This window comes from Salvelinus sp. IW2-2015, unplaced genomic scaffold (genome assembly GCF_002910315.2).
Source record: "Salvelinus sp. IW2-2015 unplaced genomic scaffold, ASM291031v2 Un_scaffold1802, whole genome shotgun sequence".
NCBI classification, from domain to species: domain Eukaryota; kingdom Metazoa; phylum Chordata; class Actinopteri; order Salmoniformes; family Salmonidae; genus Salvelinus; species Salvelinus sp. IW2-2015.
This window is the reverse complement of record NW_019943175.1, coordinates 62,737-81,648: the sequence shown is the minus strand read 5'-3', so window position 1 is coordinate 81,648 and position 18,912 is coordinate 62,737. Positions and strand designations below refer to the sequence as shown.

The 18,912-nt window shown below is 44.5% G+C and overlaps 1 protein-coding gene across 1 annotated transcript; it reads right to left on the bottom strand.

Annotated features, from left to right (window-relative positions):
• Positions 1 to 6,673: 6,673 nt before the first annotated feature.
• LOC112072018 (cholinesterase-like) lies at positions 6,674 to 18,345 on the bottom strand. The gene is made up of 7 exons (XM_024139422.1): positions 17,756 to 18,345; positions 11,718 to 11,979; positions 11,490 to 11,622; positions 11,062 to 11,400; positions 10,625 to 10,935; positions 10,058 to 10,267; positions 6,674 to 6,952 (listed from the first exon to the last, which is right to left on the bottom strand). Exons 1-7 carry the CDS (start codon positions 18,063 to 18,065, stop codon positions 6,757 to 6,759), a joined length of 1,761 nt encoding a protein of 586 aa, XP_023995190.1. The 5' UTR covers positions 18,066 to 18,345; the 3' UTR covers positions 6,674 to 6,756.
• Between the last annotated feature and the right edge of the window lie 567 nt (positions 18,346 to 18,912).

Below are 18,912 nucleotides of genomic sequence, written 5' to 3'. Positions count from 1 at the left end.
CTTTACCCCACCAACAATCTCTCTGTACTTTACCCCACAACATCTCTCCTGTTACTTACGCACCAAATCTCAACAGACATCATCTCTCATGTTACGTACCCAAACAAACACACGAATCATGTCACCCATATTTACCCACCAAACACACAGAAACTAACATTGTCAGATACACAAAGCAAGACACAGGTCCAATTGAAAAGGACAAGAACAAACAGAATAGCAGTGATCAGTGAAAAGGTCTGGCATTACATTCAGAAACAATGATGGTTGTGAACTTTTCTTTACCGACACAATGTATTGTCTCGTTGAAAAGCAAAGTATAATTTTTCAGTTTAGTCTTGATGGGTTGAGGGGTCCAGTCGAATGTCTAGGGCTCCAAGGGCCTCTGGCACAGTCCTGCTGCTTTACCCTCTGGGCTGCTCATGCTGTGGTCAGAGTAGTATTCCTCCACTCCAACATGTACGACATCCAACGATGGAAGTGATTCCTTCACTGCTGTTCTAACTCATCTACGCTCACGTACGAGGACATAGGAGGAGGGAACGAAGGACAGAGAGACAGGGAGAAGGAGGGAAAGCGAAGGAGAGAGACAGAGGGAGAAGGAGAAAGCGAAGGACGAGAGAGACAGAGGGAAAGGAGGGAAGGCAAAGGACAGAGGACAGAGGGAGAAGGAGGGAAAGGCAAGGAGAGAGAGGACAGGGAGAAGAGGGAAGGCGAAGGAGAGAGAGACAGAGGGAGAAGGAGGAAGGCGAAGAGAGAGAGACAAGGGAGAAGGAGGAAAGGCGAAGGAGAGAGAGACAGGGAGAGGAGGAAGGGCGAAGGACAGGAGGACAGAGGAGAAGGAGGGAAGGGCGAGAGAAGAGACAGAGGGAGAAGGAGGGACAAGAGGCGGAAGGAAGACGAGCAGAGGAGAAAGGAGGGAAAAAGGCGAAGGAGAGAGAGACAGAGGGAGAAGGAGGGAAGGGCGAAGGACAGAGAGACATAGGGAGAAGGAGGGAAGGTTGAGGAGAGAGAGAGACAGAGGGAAGGATGGAAGGGCGAAGGACAGAGAGAGACAGAGGGAGAAGAGAGGGGAAGGGCGAAGGACAGAGAACAGGCGGAGAAAGAGGGGAAGGGCGAGGAGAGAGAGACAGAGGAGAAGGAGGAAGGCGAAGGAGAGAGAGACAGAGAAGTGAGCATGATTTGAATTGCCTGAGAAGGGGCTGTAAAGTTAAGTGTTCCAACATTCAAAACACTTTCCAATCAGCATAACTGAACATCCAGAATCCGAGTGAGAAATGAGACTTGACATTCAGTCATCCTCAAAATCAAAATTCCCCTTTCAGAAATCTACTCCTACGATCCCTCTAACTTTAGCTATAGCTGATCCCATGTGATTCTACAGGATGAGAACGAGCTGGTCCATATGATTCTACATGGATGAGAATAGACTGGTCCATGTGATTCTACTGCCAAGGGAACAGACTGGTCCCATGTGATTTACTGCCAAGGAACAGACTCGGTCCCATGTGTTCTACAGGCATGAGAACAGACTGGTCCCATGTGATTCTACTGGCATGAGAACAGACTGGTCCCATGTGATTCTACTGCCATGGAGAACAGACTGGTCCCATGTGATTCTACTGCATGAAACAGACTGGTCCCAGTGATTCTATGCCATGAGAACAGACTGGTCCCAGTGATTCTACTGCCATGAGAACAGGACCTGTCATGTATTCTACAGGGATGAGAAAAAGACTGGTCCCATATGATTCTACAGGGATGAGAACAGACTGGTCCATGTGATTCTACTGCCATGAGAAACAGACTGGTCCCATGTGATTCTACAGGGATAGAACAGACTGTCCCATGAGATTCTACAGGGATGAGAACAGACTGGTCCCATGAGATTATACTGCCATGGAGAACAGACGGTCCAGTGATTCTACAGGGATGAAGACAGACTGGTCCCATGAGATTCTATGCCATGAGAACAGACTGGTCCCATGTGATTCTACTGGCATGAGGAACAGGACTGGTCCCATGTGATTCTTACTGCCATGGAAACAGACTGGTCCCATGTGATTCTACAGGGGATGGACAGACTGCCATGTGATTCTACAGGGATGAGAACAGACTGTCCATAGATTTACTGCCATGAGAACAGACTGGTCCCATGTGATTCTACTGGCATGAAGACAGACTGGTCCCATGTGATTCTACTGGCATGAGAACAGACTGGTCCATTGTGATTCTACTGGCATGAGAACATACTGGTCCCATACTGAACATGTGTTGTATTCCTTAAAATCACCCCAACATATGTAGTACCAGTCAAAAGTTTGGACACAACTACTCATTCAACGGTTTTTCTTTATTTTTTATTATTTTCTATGTTGTAGAATTAGCTCCAGATGAGGAAATGTTAGAAAATGACTAACTAATTTGAGCATGTTTTAGTATGTTTATAACTATATAAGTGGCCTAGCAGTAGTGATTAACGTGTTATGGGRTAGATGGAGTGATCTACTGTATGTGAAAATGTATTGACGGCCGGAGGCGAAGTACATAGGGGGTCTGTCTCTTTAAATTGAGCTATTACCACAGATTGTGAACTATTGCCCTATAACACTGTCTTATAGCTTCACTGTTTTATATCATAATATTCTCTCTCTCTATGTTTTGCATTATYATATTCACTTGAGTATGAATGGGTCGCTCATTCTCAAATAGCTCTTTGTGTGTGAGTCCGGATAATTAACAATAGACTGAGGCAAGGTGCAAGGACGTACACTCCCTACTGATTAGAAGACCAGGAAATGTGTGGAGGAGTACCAAAGACCCTGGACTCAGGCGATAACACCACCTACTTAGCCACAGAGATGCATTGTACAMTTGAAGTCGMAAGTTTACATACACCTGAGCCAAATACACTTAAACTCAGTATTACACAAGTCCTGACACAATTCATTATCCGTTATCAGTAAAAGGAGAGTAAATAAGAGTGCACATAGTGTGATTATAGGTCACGTCTCAGCGGTATAAAACATATAAATCAACAGAGAATATTAATCATGTTTTTCCTGTTCATTATAAGTAATTTCAAAGTGTACGTATATAATGTTGAACAGGAATTACTATTAAAAAAGGAGGGACTGTTATGGTTCTAGCTTGAAATATACTTATTCATGTTACCATACTAGAACTTATGGATTGCTTTACACTATATAAGGAATCTACACTTGAAGTCGGAAGTTTACATACACCTAGCAAATACATCTATTAAAACATTTTTTTCACAATTCCTGACATTTAACCTAGTAAGAATTCCTTGTCTTAGGTCAGTTAGGATCACCGCTTTATTTTAAGAATGTGAAACGTCAGAATAACAGTAGAGAGAATATTTATTTAAGCTTTTATTTCTTTCATCACATTCCCAGTGGTCAGAAGTTTACATCACATTACCAGACCTTAGTATTTGGTGGCATTGCCTTTGAATTGTTTAACTTGGGTCAAACGTTTCAGGGAACCTTCCACAAGGTTCCCACAATAGGTTAGGTGAATTATTGTCCTTAAGCATTTTGCAACAACTTTGGAAGTATGCTTGGGTCATTGTTCATTGAGACCCATTGACAGTAACAATTCTATTAGTAGCTTGTGATGCCACTCATATGATTGTCTACTGATGATCTTGGGGTCATTGTTCATTTGGAAGACCCATTGCAACAAGCTTAACTTCCTACTGATGTCTTAGATGTTGCTTCAAATATCACAAATTTTCCTCCCTCATGAACCATCATTTTGTGAAGTGCACCAGTCCCTCCTGCAGCAAAGCACCCCCACAACATAATGCTGCCACCCCCGTGCTTTCACGGTTGGGATGGTGTTCTTCGGCTTGCAAGCCTCCCACTTTTTCCTCCTAACAAAATGATGGTCATTATGACCAAACAGTTCTATTTTTGTTTCATCAGACCAGAGGACAATTCTCCAAAAAGTACGATCTTTGTTCCCATTGCAGTTGAAACCGTAGTCTGCTTTTATAGGCGGTTTTGGAGCAGTGGCTTCTTCCTTGCTGAGCGGCCTTTCAGGTTATGTCGACAAAGGTCTCGGTTCACTGTGGATATATATACTTTTGTACCTGTTTCCTCCAGCATCTTCACAAGGTCCCTTTGCTGTTGTTCTGGGATTGATTTGACTTTTCGCACAAAAATATGTTCATCTCTAGGAGACAGAACGCGTCTCCTTCTTGAGCGGTATGACAGCTGTGTGGTCTCATGGTGTTTAAACTTGTACTTATATTGTTTGTACGGGATGAACTGGTACTTTCAGGCATTTTGGAAATTGCTCCCAAGTGAACCAGACTTGTGGAGGTCAACAACATCTTGGCTGATTTCTTTTGATTTTCCCAAAGAGGCACTGAGTTTGAAGGTAGGCCTTGAAATACATCCACAGGTACACCTCCAATTGAGTCGAATGATGTCAATTAGCCTATCAGAAGCTTCTAAAGCCATGACAATCATTTCCTGGAATTTCCAAGCTGTTTAAAGGCACAGTCAACTTAGCGTATGTAAACTTCTGACCCACTGGAATTGTGATACAGTGAATTATAAGTGAAAAAATCTGTCTGTAAACAATTGTTGAAAAATTAAATAGCCAGCATCAGTGCAAAAGTGGGGTTGTGATGGAGACACGAATGAGGATGTGTTCAACCTCAGTTCCGAAGTGTATTTACTCTGTTTGTTTTGTTGATTTTAAAAGTGTGCTTTGTAGCCTTGTCTCAAGTTTAACCAGGATCGGATCCACTCATTGCTTTCTTTGGACTTCCACTCAGTTGGTCTCCGCTGGTTCTTCAATGCCTTTCTCCTCTGTTGGCGGATTCGATTGTCTGACTGACGAATGCAACAACTTTTTTGTTCTAATTAAGAACAACTAGAATTTGTTAAGAACACTCACCTTGTCACGTTACCAGACAAAAGAACACTCACCTTGTCACGTTACCAGACTAAAGAACACTCACATGTCACGTTACCAGACCTAAAGAACACTCACCATGTCACATTACCAGACCTAAAAACACTCACCATGTCACTGTACCAGACTAAAGACACTCACCTTGTCACGTTACCAGACCTAAAAACACTCACCATGTCACATTACCAGACCTAAAGAACACTCACCATGTCACATTACCAGACTAAAGAACACTCACCATGTCACATTACCAGACCTAAAGAACACTCACCATGTCACATTACAGAACTAAAGAAACACTCACCATGTCACATTACCAGACCTAAAGAACACTCATCACCTAGCAACCTAGAGAAAGAAACAGTGAGAGGGAGACCGAGAGAGCAAGCGAGAGAGCGAGAGTTGAGAGACTTTCTGTTTGTTAGTAAAGGGACAGCTAATGAGGAAAGTTAATGATTAGGCATCGACACCATACACATTATTCCAATAAAACACGTATTAATGCCAAATTGGTGTTTTTACCTTTGACCCTTACAAAAATATTTGCCTCTTGCTTTTCCCAATATGCGATAATTTCCAAAGTTCTTTGTCATTCACATTGTTCACTCTGTTCATGCTTTGCTATATCTTTTGAATGCAATGCTCACCCCCATCTAATAGACTTAGGACAAAGCCAACCATAACTAACACTGCAAATGACAATGGCAACAACATTGTGCTGGCATCAACCACCTCTGAACATCAGGAGGTGTGTGTGTGTGTGTGTGTGTGTGTGTGTGTGTGTGTGTGTGTGTGTGCAACAAATTAAGACAGAGAAAACATTTTTTTTGTGCCATTCTGTGCAACGAAGCAAAACAAACAGTGGAATCTGTGCACAGGAATTAGACTCCATCTCAGCGTCAAAATCAATCACGCTTTCCCAAATCACAAAGGCCGGGGTCTCCAATGTCCTGCTCCAATCAAATACACACACACACACCAGACAGGAGTCCTCAACCTTGTAAAAGGGATCTATACATATCTTTGTCTCTCAATGTGTGTTTGTGTGTTTGTCAGCTTTGTGTTGTGCAGAGACAAACCACAAAACACACCCACACACACACACACACACACACACACACACACACACAACTCCAAAACAATGTTAAGCTATCAGCTTTTATCTCTCAGGATGAAAGAAAACCTAACCAACTAAAAGTAAATGGTATTTTGCATTGAACTCACCAAACAAACAGACAGTTAGAAAACTCAGCCTCCATTTAGAAATCAACCTCATATCTACACAATACTGTAGTCTTTCAAAAAGCCTAAACAATGAAATAACGCAAGTGAATCTAAAAGGCTTCCTAAATAAAACAATTCCGATGAGTTATCTTTGACCAAGTAGTTTAATGACAAAATTATCTTGAGCTGAAAATTCCCCCATGGGTTGCACCTCATACACATGCACACCCGCATCATGAGTTTCAAACCGGGGAGGCCACAGATTCTGTTTGTATAATGAGCCCGATGTGTGTGTCTAATAAATGAAGTGCAGTGGAGAGAGAGTGTTATTCACCCTCCACAGTTGGAGCTCTGTGAAATGGAGACTGAACCGACTTGCACTAAGGCCTCCAGCATTTTTGAAGAAGAGGGGGAGCTTGAGCCTGGGCCAACCCAGCCATGGTGCACCTCCACAGGCTAGTTTAGGCACCAGAGGCCCCTGGATGGACCTGATGCAGCATCACTCAATCCTTGGACCGCTATGTGCAAGGTTAGTGTGCAAAAGAAGAAAGGATATTTTTGAGATGCGGCCTGASAAGGCCGTCACACTTGCGCATGTTTGTGCCTGCTTGTGTTCTCACCAGTGACGTCCTGCAGTTTGGGGAGGAAGTTGTTCCAGAACTGGCATTGATGAGCTGCAAGCCTCTTTTGTGTYTGTGGAGGGGATGAGTTTAGGGTGATGTATTCCTGTTGGTCCACGGTGAAAAGTGGCCAATCCCCTTCCTCTATGCTTGGGTTCCTGCCAGGGAAAACACAACAACCAACCAATTATGTAAGTAAACCATGAGAGTAATTTTACACTGACTTAAACCTCATATCGTTTTTCTATTATAATGTTTGTATGTTAGGATGTATGTACAGTGCATTCAGAAAGTATTCAGACTCCTTTACTTTTTCCACATTTTGTTACGTTACAGCCTAATTCTAAAATGGATCAAATAAAATACTCATCAATGACAAAAGAAAAACTGATTTTTAGAAATGTTTGCAAATGTATAAAACAAACCAGAAAAACCTTATTTACATAAGTATTCAGACCCTTTGTTTAAAGACTCGAAGTTGAGCTCAGGTTAATCGTGTCTAATCGTGTCTATATAAGGTCCCACAGTTGACAGTGCATGTCAGAGCAAAAACCAAGCCATGAGGTCAAAGGAAATGTCCGTAGAGCTCAGAGTGTCCTGTGTACACGGGGATACGAAGAGGTACCCAATCGTGCCAGTGTGGATAACCAACCCAAGGGGGGAGTGCCAGATGCTTGTGGTGGCTGTTCCTTACCTGCCTGTTTGCATTCTCCATGGTAGAGATTGACCTCTCTTCCAGGCGCTGTGGAGGAGAGACCTGGGGAGGCACGCACGCGAGGTAGGAAGGAGAGGAAAAAGGACGCCCCACCTTGAGAGGTGTCCACTGTGCCTGATTCGGACCCGGAGGAGGGAGACGACCCCACTCTGGGAAGCGAGCCATCGTTCGAGGAAGACCTCAGSCTCCCCTTTATGGAGGTGGAGGCACCAGACAGAACTCACCACACGGGAATCTTTATGGGTCAGTTCCGGACAGCCCAGTTAGAAGACCCCYATCTCAAGAACGCGAGGGGKCAGGTGATTGTGGTGGATGGCGTACTGTTACCTGGGGTAAGTGAGTGGCGCTACCCCCACTTCGCCATCAAGCATTGTTTATTGTGTCAGGTAGTAAAGCACGATGGGGAGACAAAAGACTTGTTTCTCAAACCCAGCCACTATGTMAGGACTGTCTAGCACCTTGCCCACACCCACTTGCTTGGGGCACACCTGGGGATGGAGAAAACCAGGGAGCGGATCGGGAATTGGTTCCACTGGCCCTGGAGTCAAGCACGCCGTGGAGGACTACTGACGTACCTGCCTGGAGTGCCAGATCACAGCTCAGWGGGCACATTATAGATACCTGTTGGTTCCCTTGCTCATTATAGGGGTGCCGTTTGAGCGGGTGGCGATGCATCTGGTGAGTCCATTGGTGAAGACCGCGAAGGGACACCAATACATRCAGGTAACCTTGGCTTACGCCACCTGGTTTCCTGAGGTAATACCGTTACGCACACAGCAGCGAAAGGCATCACATTTATTCAGCCAGGTGGGTCTTCCGCAGGAAATCCTGACGGACCAGGGCACCGCATTCATGTSTCTTGTGATGAAAGATGTCTGCAATATATTACGAATCAAACAGGTGAGGACCAGTGTGCATCATTRACAAATGGAAGGGCTAGTCGAACGCTTCAATAAGACCCTAAAATAGATGCTAAAGAAGMTCTTCGAGAGAGACGGGAGGAACTGGGACCATGTTTGCAGTACACGAGGTAAACCAAGCGTCCACTGGGTTCTCCATCTTTAAGCTCCTGAATGGCCGTTGGCCCCGCGGACTGCTGGACATAGCCAAGGAGGTCTGGGAGGAGACAACGACCCCCCTTCGCAGTGTGCTGGGACAGGTGGAGGAGATGAGGGAAAGGATGACGGCAAACCCCTCCAACTTTACCATGTGAATTTACTGAAGATGTGGCACGCACGAGTGGCACTGTGTGTAACATGGACCCGGCCACAGCAGAGCCCACCCTCTGTCAAAGTTGCCATGGGGGAAGACCTGAGCCCGACCCAACGACAAGAGCTCAGAGAGTTGGTCCAGCAGAATACTGCCGCGTTCTCCGAGGTGACGGGATGCACGGATCTCGTGGAACATCATATCCACATATCCAGGAGAAAAAAGGTGTATACGGCCATACCGGATACCAGAAGTCCAATGGCTGTGGTCCAGCGGGAAGTGGCAACAATGCTAGAGGTGGGGGTAATTGAGGAGTCCCACAGTGAGTGGTCAAGACCTATAGTGCCGATACTGAAACCGGACAGAACCGTCCAGTTCTGCAATGACTTTCGGGGCCTGAACGAGGTCAGTAAATTCGACACCTACCCCAAGCCCCGGGTGGACGAACTGATCGACCGCTTGGGGATGGCGAGATACGTCAGCACCTTGGACCTGACGAAGGGGTACTGGCAGGTGCTGCTAGCAGCGGCCTCCCGGGAGAAGAAGGCCTTCTCCACCCCAGGGGGCTATAGCACTACCGGGTTCTTCCTTTTGGGCTCCATGGGGCCCCAGCGACCTTTCAGCGACTCAATYACCGCGTCATAAGGCTGGTTGAGAGAATGCCAACAGTGTGCAAAGCTGTCATCAAGACAAAGGGTGGCTACTTTAAAATATCTCAAATATAAAATCTATGTTGATTTGTTTAACACTTTTTTGGTTACTACATGATTCCATATATGTTATTTCATAGTTTTGATGTCTTCACTATTATTCTACAATGTAGAAAATAGTAAAAATACAGAAAACCCCTGGAATGATTGGATGAGTCCAATCTTTTGACTGGTACTGTATATGTTGAGTATAATGTGTATACTTAAGGTATATATACAGGGCATATTTGTAAAAGAGACCTAGGTCTCAATATGTCAGTCCAAGCGGACTGTCATGTGCCTTTTAAAATAAGTATATGGTCTTATATGCYTAATCTCTTTGATGTCTCACCTGGTCCCAGACTCTATATAATATCTATATGAAGTCTCACCAGGTCCTAGCCATGTCTATATGAGGTCTATCTCATATATGAGGTCTATCTCATTGGGGCAGCAGGTAGCCTAGTGGTTAGAGCGTTGGACTAGTAACCTGAAAGGTTGCAAGATCAAATCCCTGAGCTGACAAGGTAAAAATATGTTGTTCTGCCCTTGAACAAGGCAGTTAACCCACTGTTCCTAGGCTGTCATTGAAAATAAGAAWWTGTTCTTAACTGACTTGCCTAGTTAAATAAAGGTAAAATAAATCTCACCCGGTCCTAGCCATGTTGGCCCAGTACTTCATCATCCTCCTGCTCATGACCACTTCCTCCTCCAGGTATCCCAGGGTTCTGTTCAGCGGCATTCCAAAGACAAACTCAATCTCATAGCCGTGCATCACGCCCATCCATGCTGGCCAGGGATTGGTGGAGGAGTGGTGATCAAACAGGAAGAGGTGGGCCTTACCCCCATGTTCTGTGTACCTGGGGGCAGGTATGGTAATGATTGGTGAGTTCATTACAAACTGAGCAGAGGGGGCCAGATACTAACTACATAACTCAACATTGCATGTAATTAACACATTGCTGTACATGCAGTATTTGTGCAAACATTAGAGCTGGGCTCTCCAACCATGTTCCTAGAGAGTTAACATCCTGTACGTTTTCATGCGAACCCTAATCTAATGCACTTGAGTCTAATAATTACCTGGTTGATGAACTGAAGCAGGTTAGTTACAACTGGGGTTGGATTAAAAACGTACAAAGGGGTATCTCTCAAGAAACAGGATTGGACAGTCCTGCATTAGAGCTTTGTGGAACTCTTTGATATGTTGTCCTTACCTCTGGGCAAACTCCAGCACAGGGCAGTTAAAATCACGGTCTCCCAACATTCGCCCAAGCAAATCACGATTATTCATCCCACTATTCTCATCCGTCCAATCAGTGTACTGGAAGATGGCTGTCTCCCTTGTGACATCACTGAATCCCGGCAACACTAGGTCCACCCCTTTCAGGAAGTTCTCCCTGCTGATCAGGCTCTGGCTAGTTATGTCATATCCTGGTGCCCCGTAAACCAGGAAGTAGGTCCCCTCATCTTGGTTCAAACCAATCAGCACCTCTGTCTTCAGGAAGTGTCCCGTCCGGAGCAGAACCTATACGACCAGATAAAGAATATTAGAGATTATGACATTATGCCATTGGAAATATATACAGGATTCAACTGCTTCATTGTTCAGTGCCTTTGGGCCCAAAACAAGCAACCATAAATTCATACACACCTCTGGCATGTCTGGTAGGAAGTTTTGGTCGACAGAGGGGGTGAATGGTAATGCTAGGAGTGTGGGGAGAGACAGGACGTTATACTGCTGCTTGATTATATCCTCTGGATGGGCTTTCTGTAGACACTGCTCCAGGACAGCCAGAGGTGCCAGGGGACAACCCAGCAGCCTACCCAGGGACAGGGACCTGTTCCAGGCCTGCTGTTGAGTCATGACAGCCCATGGAGTGTTAGGAGAACCACTCTGTAGTATTGCCCTGTTGAACAGACCATGGCTGCCAGGGGAGAGGAGATGGAGACCTACAGACGCAGAGCCAGCACTTTCCCCAAACAACGTCACCTGACAACAACATAAAAACAGAGAAAAACTAAACATGGTAAAACAAAGAATAACAACAAAAAAAGATTAATAGAAAAAAGCTGAGTAACCTTTGAAGGGTCGCCACCGAAGGCAGCAATGTTATTGGCTACCCAGTACAGAGCCAAGCGCTGGTCCAGCATTCCAGCGTTACCACGGACACCCTCGCTCTCAGGAAGAGACAGGAAACCCAATGGGCCGAGCCTGTGTCCAATGAAAACAAACGTTATTATCGGTGTATTTTTAAAACATGAAGCTCAAATAAGTACGTTAGTCTAATTATATTGTGCCAGGACAACCTGTAGTTCATAGACACCACCACGACGCCTTCTGATTGGCTAAGGAATTGTCCGTCATACAGGTCTAGGGAGGCGGTGCCTGTAGTGAACCCGCCTCCGTATATCCACACCATGACAGGAGCCAATGAGGAACCAGGGGAGGAGCTCTTGTAATGTTTAGGGTCCTCTCTCTTAAACAAAGGGGGAGGAGTCCATATGTTGAGGTAGAGACAGTCTTCACTCATCTTGGTGTTGGGGTTCCACATCTCAGCTCCACGGAACCCTGGGAGTAAGGAAGTCAGAGTCAAGTACGTGTAGATAATGACTTGATTACAAAACAACATTGAGTACGTTTACATTGTAAAAAATTATTGTCGATGCGGGCGCTAAGTAAAGAGGAATTGTGCATTCCTAGAAGTAGCATTCTCTACCGCATAGTGTGATGGTCCCGTGTGGCTCAGTTGGTAGAGCATGGCGCTTGCAACGCCAGGGTTGTGGGTTCATTCCCCACGGGGGGACCAGGATGAATATGTATGAACTTTCCAATTTGTAAGTRGCTCTGGATAAGAYCGTCTGCTAAATGACTTAAATGTAAATGTAATGCCTGTGGACCAATTTTAAATGGCGTCACGGACTTGGATGTGGGATTGTGTATGGGGAGAGCATCAGTGAAGGTATGCGAAGGAGACACCGGTGTCACTGTTTGCGTGAGAGAAATTCCTGTCCAACCAAAGATGACATGGACCCGCCCTGACCAGACCTACACTGATGACTGCCTGGGGGAACTCACCACATTCACGAATCTGAACATGACAACCCACTGAATTTCAGTAAGTCAATTTACAACCCACTAAACTTCGGCAAGTCAATTTAAATTAATTTGTAGTGAAAGTAAAAGTAGTGACAAGGATCCTAAATCCCAGAGAGTGGACTTGGCAGGGCTAGTGAGAGCCCCGTTGACATTACTGTTTGTAGGCATAAGATAAATGTCTATGTATCCTGAGAGCTACGGGTAGTGAAAACAGGCATACAATAAATGTCTATGTAGCCTGAGATCTACGGGTAGTGAAAACAGGCATACAATAAATGTCTATGTAGCCTGAGAGCTATGGGTAGTGAAAATAGAGAAGTGAAAGTTGAATACTGAACAGTGGGGTGTTGAACATGTATGAGAGAATAAGGGTGAATGACTAACCCTTTTGACAGGAGGAATAGTGGATCCTGAGGATTGCTATTTCTTAGAATGTAAATGATAAGATTAATAACCAATAAAAATGAATGTGAAGCAAACAGTGAATATCCAATGTCGATTGGTTAAACGGGAGTTATCAAAGGTCGTAATTCCAATTGTATTTGTTATTTTGATTTCACATGTGTTTTTGGGATGCATTAATCACAATGTGAGTAGTGTCCAAAGGGGGAATTACCAGTCCCCTAGCGCGCTTTGTTAAACATGCAAATTGATATATGCAAAGGCAGCTCAGGTGAGAGATTCGTATGCTTGGGAAAATGGGACATTATGAAGGGCCATCCACTTTGAACATTGGTGCCAATGGGAAGACGAACTTTAAAGCTGTCTGAAGAAGAACATGTGAAGACACGCCAGAAGAATGAGTACCGTGAAGGAGGAGGGTGGTAAACCGTACCCTTAATTGATTTAGGCTTGTCTAAAATGGTTTATTTGGTGTATCAGGTTGATTGTGGAGGTATGAACCCTGTAAAGTTTACAGTAATTTAGACTAAGAATGCATTGAGATACCAATCTCTCGTTAGCACAAATGGTTGATGTGATGAAAAAATGTAATGCTAGAAATATAAGATGAATATACTGTATATCAATATAAATGCACATTCTGCCAGTATCGGCGTGTGCTAAGTTGAGGGTCTTATATTAAAGTGATAGAACCAACGTGAAGCACTAAGGACTGTCATTCTAAATTTGGGTTGGATAATTTATCAATAGGTCAAATTAGGATTCGGAAAGGCGAGAAGGAGAGACAGAGAGCTGCCCCTAAATTGTGAGTAGACCACAAAGTGAGGGGAGGGTGGACTGCTCGTCTTGCAGGTGGCTTCTGAAACTAATTCAACATTTGTAAGAATCCAGTGAGTCTAGGTAGGTTTCCTTCTAGGGAAACCTTATCTTTTCGTGTCTTACGAGAGGGAGGTAATCAGAAATCCCACTGGATTGTAGCTTGGGCTATCCATTATTGGGATGTTGAGAGTAGGGGCTTTGTGGTCCTTGCCCAATCTCATTCTTATCAAGATTGGTGTGAAACGGTGTTCTCTATCTTCCRTGTGAAAGTCAAAAGGGTTTCTAGGTCGTGTGAAACATGTAGGTGATCATGTGAAGGCTCCCAAGTGGTACAGCAGTTTAAGGTGTGTCACTACAAACCCTGGTTTGGTCCCGGGCTGTATCACAAATAGTCGTGATCGGGAGTCCCATAGTGCGGTGCACAATTGGCCCAGCGTCATCCGGGTTAGGGGAGGGTTTGGCCGGGGTAGGCCGRCTTTGTAAAAAAATGACTTGTTCTTAATTGACTTCCCTAGTTAATTAAAAGTTTTAAAACATATATTGTACATGTATATACAGTTGAAGTCGGAAGATTAAATACACCTTAGCTAAAAACATTTAAACTCAATTCCTGACATTTAATTCTAGTAAAAATGTCCTGTCATTAGGTCAGTTAGGATCACCACTTTATGTTAACAGTGAAATGTCAGAATTATTAGGATGATTTATTCAGCTTTATTATTTCATCACATTCCCAGTGGTCAGAAGTTTACATACACTCAATTAGTATTTGGTAGCATTGCCTTTAAATGTTTAACTTGGGTCAAACTTTTCGGGGAGCCTTCCACAAGCTCCCCACAATAAGTTGGGTGAAATTTGGCCCATTTCTCCTGACAAGATGGTGTAACTGAGTCAGGTTGTAGGCCTCTTGCTCGCATGTACTTTTTCAGCTCTGACCACAAATTGTCTACAGGATGCAGGTCAGGGCTATGTGAGGCCACTCCAATACCTTGACCCGTTGTCCTTAAGCAGTTTTGCCACAACTTTGGAAGTATGCTTGGGGTCAATGTCCATTTGGAAGACCCATTTGCGACCAAGCTTTGACTTCCTGACTGATGTCTTGAGTTCTTCTCAAATTATCCACATAATTTCCTCCTCTAGATGCCGTCTATTATGTGAAGTGCACCAGTCCCTCCTGCAGCAAAGCACCACACAAACATGATGCTGCCACCCCGTGCTTCACGGTTGGGATGGTGTTCCTCAGCTTGCAAGCCTCCCCTTTTTCCTCCAACAAACGATGGTCATTAGGCCACAGTTCTATTTTTGTTCAACAGACAGGAGGACATTTCTCCAAAAAGTACGATCTTTGCCCCACGTGCAGTTGCAAACGTTAGTCTGGCTTCATTATGGCGGTTTTGGAGCAGTGTCTTCGTCCCTGCTGAGCGGCCTTTCAGCTTATGTCGACATAGGACGCGTTTTACTGTGGATATAGATCGTTTTGTACCTGTTTTCTTCCAGAATCTTCACAAGATCCTTTGCTGTTGTTCTGGGATTGATTTGCACTTTTCGCACCAAAGTACGTTCATCTCTAGGAGACAGAAGCGTCTCCTTCATGAGCGGTATGATGGCTGCGTGGTCCCATGGTGTTTATACTTGCGTACTATGAATCCACGGGTCCCACTGTAGGAGAGTTCCAACCCCAGAAGGGGAAGATGGCCACGGGACTGCGTTGCACCATTTTATTTTCTGTCTGTCTGTTTCTGTGTGTCTTAGCAGCAATGACTCTCAGCTTCTCTATTGGTCAAATGCCAGAAGAACACACTCTACAGTGTTTTTTACTGATGCAAACTTGTCTTGTGTGACTTAGTCATAAGTCTTGGCGTACAAATAGTAGCCGTTCGGGTGCAACCGCAGCATGTGACATCCTGTTCTCACAATCTGCATGAACGTAGCTGTGTGGAAACTTGCAAGAAGGAACAGATCACCTTTTACACTATGTTCCGCCCCTGTTTCCACACATCTGCTAACTGCCACGTAAAAAAAGAAAGCTCATGAAAGCTAAGAACCAAATCTCTTCGTTGGACTCCAGCGATTGTTAGCCGCTCCATTTTTGCAAATCTTATAAAAAAAGTTGTTGTTTGAAGAATCTATAGTCTCTCTTCTCTTTACGTTTTGAATTTCCATGACAAGGTCTTGAGCCAAAGGGACCGACGCCGGCCCGGAGTAGCGGCCCAGAAGTAGATGGTCATCATAGAAGAAGGTCCCGAGCCTAAGGAACCAATGCAGACCTGGAGTATAGGCCCAGATGTTAGAAGCAGCAGAGGAGGGCATTGAAGGACCCCCCCCCCCCAGCCCAACAACATCCCAATTTCTTTCTGAGTAGAGCCAACATTGTGGCTAAAGCAGCAGTTGGTGAGAGGTCATGTTGGGTCTGGGACCCCATACAAGGGAGTTCCATGTATGGGGTCCCACTGGGACTGAATCACACCCTAAGTGTGATGTCATTCCTGCCCTTTATCACCTATCCCCAAAAGAGACCAGACGACATGACATTGTAAAGCCCCCAAACTCTGTGATGCTTATTCACGTCCTGGMAATAGTAGTAATCCCCCTATCCCCACTGTGGGTTTTCTGGTGGCCACCTGGTGTATTATAGGTAAAGGTTGTGTGGGAAAGACAGACTGTCCATAGTCTCCGCGTTTGGAGGATGGATCAAGCAACTGTGTCCATCCATTGTTTTAGTCACTGTACTGATTCTGTTTATTGTTCTCATGCTAAAATGTTGCTGCAATATGTGTTTAAAACTGGTAACGAATCCAAGAKCAAATGTAATGTTAATTTTTGCCATGACCCAGGGCCAGAATCCAGTTGTGAAGGATTAGCTGACCTACCCTTTTCTACTAAAGACAGTGATGTCTGACCTTTACCCAGTGCCCAGTTGGGCACCAACCCCTCACCCTTCAGCTCTGGAAGACGAATCCCTTCTTTAAWTGATTGTATCTAATCATTAGCATAAACTGGCAAGTTAGAAGTGTATATGATTTGTGAGGGGTTGGAGGTTTTAAACTCAGTCTCACAACCGATGACACAAGGAGGAATTGGTGGACTARGGGATATTATTCCTTTAGAAGCTTGCTACATTTAAAATGTATTAAAAAATTGTTCAGGGATTAAAAAAAGGGAGAAGTATAATGGAACATTTCAATTGTATGTGTCCACATAACTGAGTATGTGACTAACCTTGTGAAACTGTGTGGAACTGCCCTATTAGAACGCCCTGTTATTCACTCTGAGCTCAGAYAAAAATAATCTTGGTTTGACTTTGACTCAGATCCTTATTTTAGAATATCCACGACAACATGCGTAGTAATAATTTTATATTAAACTGATTGTGGCCGTAGCCAGATTATGCAATAGTCATGTAAACACATTACTCTGTTTATCTTAAATCGGCATAAGGTCAAAATGTAAGTATGCTGATAAAAACACCTGGTTTTCTCAGCGATCTTCGACTTATTAGAACATGTAAACAACTTATTAGGCGTTCCGGCGATGTGTTTGATCTGTGCCAGCACCAGCCGAGAGCCTCCCTCTTTAGCGCTAGTGAAGTGAGTTGGGAACAACTGTATGTACGCGTCTTAGAAGTAGTTTTCACCTACACATTTTATATGACTGAACTCAGAATCAAACATACTTCCCCAAAATAACAAGTTCGCTGTGGTAGAATGTTTTTTTTAACTGCCAATTTTCCGAATTTATCAGAATGCCATCAGGTAGCCTGATTTCAGACGTGTCCATGTCAACAGGACTATTAGGGAGATCGTTCTTCTTGAAAACCATGTAAATGTTTTAATCTAACTATTATATTATTATGATTATCCACAATAATGGGATTATCACGTGTAACCGTGCTCAATGACTGTAGCCTGTCACTAACATCAACAGGTTTAAAGGCACACAAACATATATTGTACATTCATGTAGGTGTAGTAATCTATGCCAGTTTACTATACAAGCCTATGTCATCGTTTTGAAATCATATCCCTACCAGGAAATAATGTATCCTGGGGTTGGAGGCAGGAGTTGGGGTAGCGTGTGGCGTGTAGTACCCCTGTCCACCCATCTGCAGGCTGAGGAGGGCGAAAACGCAGTTCCCCAACGGGGGGGTTCCCATAGGGAATTCCCAGGAATGCCCTGACATATCCACCACCTGGTACGGGGAGCCGAGTGCCCCGGACTCTGCCACGGTCCGTGGCGACAATGACGTCATCGATGAGGTCATCAACCTGAGTCGTTGTGGCCGGGAGAATGTGGAACAGCAGGAGTGACAGGGTAATGTGTGTGTGAGTGGTCACCATGGTAACACGTTCAAGTCTGGAGAGGAGAAAACAGACAGAAGGATGTGGAGGTCAACAGAAATATACACAGTCACAACAGAAATATACACCATACACACACTATCACTCAGTGATAACAGGAGATGATTGATAGTTACGTATCCATTAGATTGTTGAAGCATTCAAGATTTTCCAAAGATAGTCACCGGCTTCAACAAGCACAGAACAACTAGGGCAGAGGAAGTGGAGCGAGAAGGAGGGAGGGAGTGAGGGGGGCCGGCAGCTATTAATGACACCATGAATTCAGCTGATATCAGGATAAGAGTGTGTGGGGGGGTGCACAGTGAGAGGGGGGGGGACGATCAAATATCTCCCTCTGACTCATTCAACGCTAGACAGCCGTGCACACACACCCACCACATTTGCCTTCCTCTTCTCAGATTACTCAGCTGAAAGGGCGAAACATATTAATGTCTAAAATTAGAGAGGGTGATTGCTTGGTGGGATAGTGGATAAATCCTGGATTAATCAGGTCTACACTGACCAGACAGATTTTCACAGAAGTCTAACATGACCTTAGAGGCAGAATGAATAGAACTGGCAGGCAGGATATCTATACCACATCTACCTCTCCTCATGGACTTTAAATAAAACACAACCTAGATGGCGGAAATACACTATGCATACACAAAAGTATGTGGACACCCCTTCAAATTAGTGGATTTGGCTATTTCAGCCACACCCGTTGCTGACAGGTGTATGAAATCAAGTTCACAGATATGCAATCTCCGTAGACAAACATTGGCAGTAGAATGGCCTGAATGGCACTGGAAAGCTCAGTGACTTTCAACGTGGCACCGCCATAGGA